The sequence below is a fragment of the Rutidosis leptorrhynchoides genome, chromosome 1 (assembly GCF_046630445.1).
Source record: "Rutidosis leptorrhynchoides isolate AG116_Rl617_1_P2 chromosome 1, CSIRO_AGI_Rlap_v1, whole genome shotgun sequence".
Lineage (NCBI taxonomy): Eukaryota > Viridiplantae > Streptophyta > Magnoliopsida > Asterales > Asteraceae > Rutidosis > Rutidosis leptorrhynchoides.
Window position 1 is genome coordinate 108296861 of NC_092333.1, and position 3181 is coordinate 108300041.

A 3181-nucleotide genomic window follows, 5' to 3' on the forward strand; every position below is an offset into this window, starting at 1 on the left:
AAACAAATTCAATAATAGGTTTTCAAAACATCTTCCTCAGTTTACTTGGGTCTCCTATCTTATTAATACCAAAACTATAACCTAAATTGTCCATTGCAAAATCAATAACCTGCAAGCAGATTGGGTCGATCTGCAAACGCAATATTTAGAATGTGCTCCATTAAAATCTACAAAAACCTATATTGTCCATGGCTGCTACCCCCGATTGCAAAATTTTTAGAATGTGCTCCATTAAAACCTACAAACACGGTTAATATAGAATAATTAAATCACTAAATAAATAAGTACAAAAAAATAAAATAATCTTAAAAAATGTATATAAATATTTATATAATAATGATGCAGTACTTGATCAATTTTGAATGATTTATTTCAAGTTTGACAAGTGTTTGACTGAAAAACAACTTCTCTAAGGTCATGTTACATTTGTTTCTAGTAAAATTCAACAAAAATTGAATTTCCTTAAAAATTCACCTTCATCCGAAGTACAGTTTGTGTTAACTCTAGATTTTGCTCTCTTGATCACTTCTTCAGCAGTCCTATATAAATCATAACACAAAATTCAGTTGTTGAATTATTTTTGTATAAAACTATAAATTCTTTAAAACAAACCTTTGCCTTGGTAATTCTGACGGTGAGCCATGGATATCATTTGAAAGATCTATTCCAGACCTTGAAACAGAACCTTGTTTGTTTCCAATATCTGCTGCTCTTTTATCATTCTCTTCTGCAATTTGCTTTCTCTAATCACTTGTTCTTTTAAATCTGGGCAAGATCTTACATTATGCTGTGATTTACCACAGTGTTTGCAAATTTTGTGAAATGATGGACCTTTTTTATTAATAGCTTCTTGACGAGCATTTGTAATTCTCCTGTTTCCACATCCTTTGTTCCGAATATCTTGTGGTGCATGAACAGAAATGTTGTCTGGCTAAGGAAGTCCAACCAAAGCAGGTATCAGGTCATTATTAGAACTCATCATTGAAGTTACTCCAGATTCACTAAAAACCTTATCTTTCAAATCTTTTATTAAATCTCTATACACCTTCATCTTTTCTGGATCACGCATATTAAGATGTACGCATTGGTCTACAAAATAATAATCCCCAACTATCCATTATGATTTAAAAAAGACAAACTTTGTCGATCATTTAAATGTATAGATTGTAATGACCAACGTCTCTTGATATACTTGGATGGTAATATTGTTTTAGGCACAGTATCCATTCTAAGAACATATAAAATGTGACGGCAAAAATAACCAACCCTCTCATACAATTTGCAGTTGCAAAAAATTTCTTTTGTTCTACGATTGACAATAACATCACTGAATCTTGGAATCGACTCATCGAAATAATAAGGATTTGCAATTATGTTAATTGTCTCATCAATTTTGAAGTTTTAACACTTGTGTCCCCTATACAAAACTTTGTAGTATCCTCCGATAGTTTTTGTATTTTATAACTCATACAGTATCTAGTAGCAGCTTGCATTTGACCTTGAATCATAAAGAAAGCTGCACGAGTAAACACTTTACCTGCATGCTTCTCCATAGGATGTTGCGTTTCAATTTTGGGAGTAGTATAAAGAGACTCGTGATCATTCTTAGACTGCTCATATCGTTGTATTTCCATAGCAGTTTCAAAGAAAGATATAAATTCAACAAGAGTTGAACTCCTACTCATTAATTGTTGAAAAACATGATTCCCACTCTCTGACCGAGAAGATGTTCTCATTAAACCAGACATATCCCAATCCCTAAAATAAGCTGGAATCCATTTTTGTCTAAGATTAAACATGTCAATCAACCAATTATGATCATCAAGATTGTATTTATGGAGAATTGAAAACCAACGTCGATCAAATTCATCAGGATCCAACCTATCAGTCCAAACAATATTAGAAATATTAGATTTAAAACCCGCTCTAGATATTGCATGACCAACCTACATTAGGACAAATGAATCAAAAAAACAAAATAAAAGATACATATAAAATTGTTGATTGTGAACATAAGAAGATTAAACCCCAAAACTGATTGTAGATTGGACCCAATCTACATGCAGATTAGACCCAATCTGATTGCAGATTGAACCCAATCTGCTTGCAGATTGAACCAATCATAAAAAATGTGGAAAAGATAAAGAATCAGTTTACATAGATAAAGTACCTTAGATGTAATTTTATCTGTAATGTGCCACATACACAACCTATGCCTAGCTGTAAGAAACACAGATTGAACCGCAATCAGCATTGAAGGATCTTGATCTGTCATTACAATTTGAGGTACAACAGGAAAAGCTTTTTTGAAAGCTTTCAACAACCAATCGTAATGTTGAACATCTTCCTTTGCTAAAAGAGCGGCACCAAATGTAACACATTTAAAATGGATATCAATATCAGTAAATGGTATAAACACCATGTCATACCTGATAAAACGTAAAATAAAAGTATTACAAAAACTAAACATATACATAAAAAGATTAAAATACAAAATGATATTAATCTTCACACATACTGTCTAGAAAAAATAAAATAAATAAAGAAAAGAAAGAAAAACTAAATAATAATACATGTTTGTACGAAAAGTTGCATCAAAAGATACTACACCTCTAAAAGACTTATAATTTCGTTTTGAAGTTGCATCTGCCCAAAAAGCACCAGCTAACTCCTGACGTTCACCTTTAAGTTCAGTAAAATATTAAAAAAAAAAAGTCAGGATTACAGTTCTTCTTAGCAGTTAACATCTGCACAAACATCTCTGCATCTGCTTTCAAAATATACTTATTGACATCTCTTTTCCAATTTTTGCAATCATTTTTAGAAGCCATGATGTGCGAAATCAGGTATATAAATTATCGTTGGAAAACACCGGTTAAAAAGACTGTTACACACTAACGGGCAGTGTACCCGATCGTGTAGTAGTATAAATAATGGTTTAGTTCCGTATATCGTTCCAAGGACAGTTGTATTAGTCAAACTAGAATTAGAAACTATATTATGATTAACTAAGTAAATGAAACTTAAAGGTACAAGATATTATGTTTTTGTGGCTTTTTAACGATTTAGCCAAATCAGAGAAGGTTAAAAGTAAAAACAATATTTTTGGTCTTTTAAGTTTATATAATGAAAATAAGTGCAAAGAAAGCAATTAAGATAGTTTGATTTAGATCAAAGAGAT

General features: G+C 31.3%; 1 protein-coding gene across 1 annotated transcript; it reads right to left on the bottom strand.

Moving 5' to 3' along the window:
- Window positions 1–1370: 1370 nt before the first annotated feature.
- LOC139888063 (protein FAR1-RELATED SEQUENCE 5-like) lies at window positions 1371–2831 on the bottom strand. The gene is made up of 5 exons (XM_071871099.1): window positions 2726–2831; window positions 2574–2682; window positions 2211–2429; window positions 2028–2100; window positions 1371–1946 (listed from the first exon to the last, which is right to left on the bottom strand). Exons 1-5 carry the CDS (start codon window positions 2829–2831, stop codon window positions 1371–1373), a joined length of 1083 nt encoding a protein of 360 aa, XP_071727200.1.
- Window positions 2832–3181: the final 350 nt, after the last annotated feature.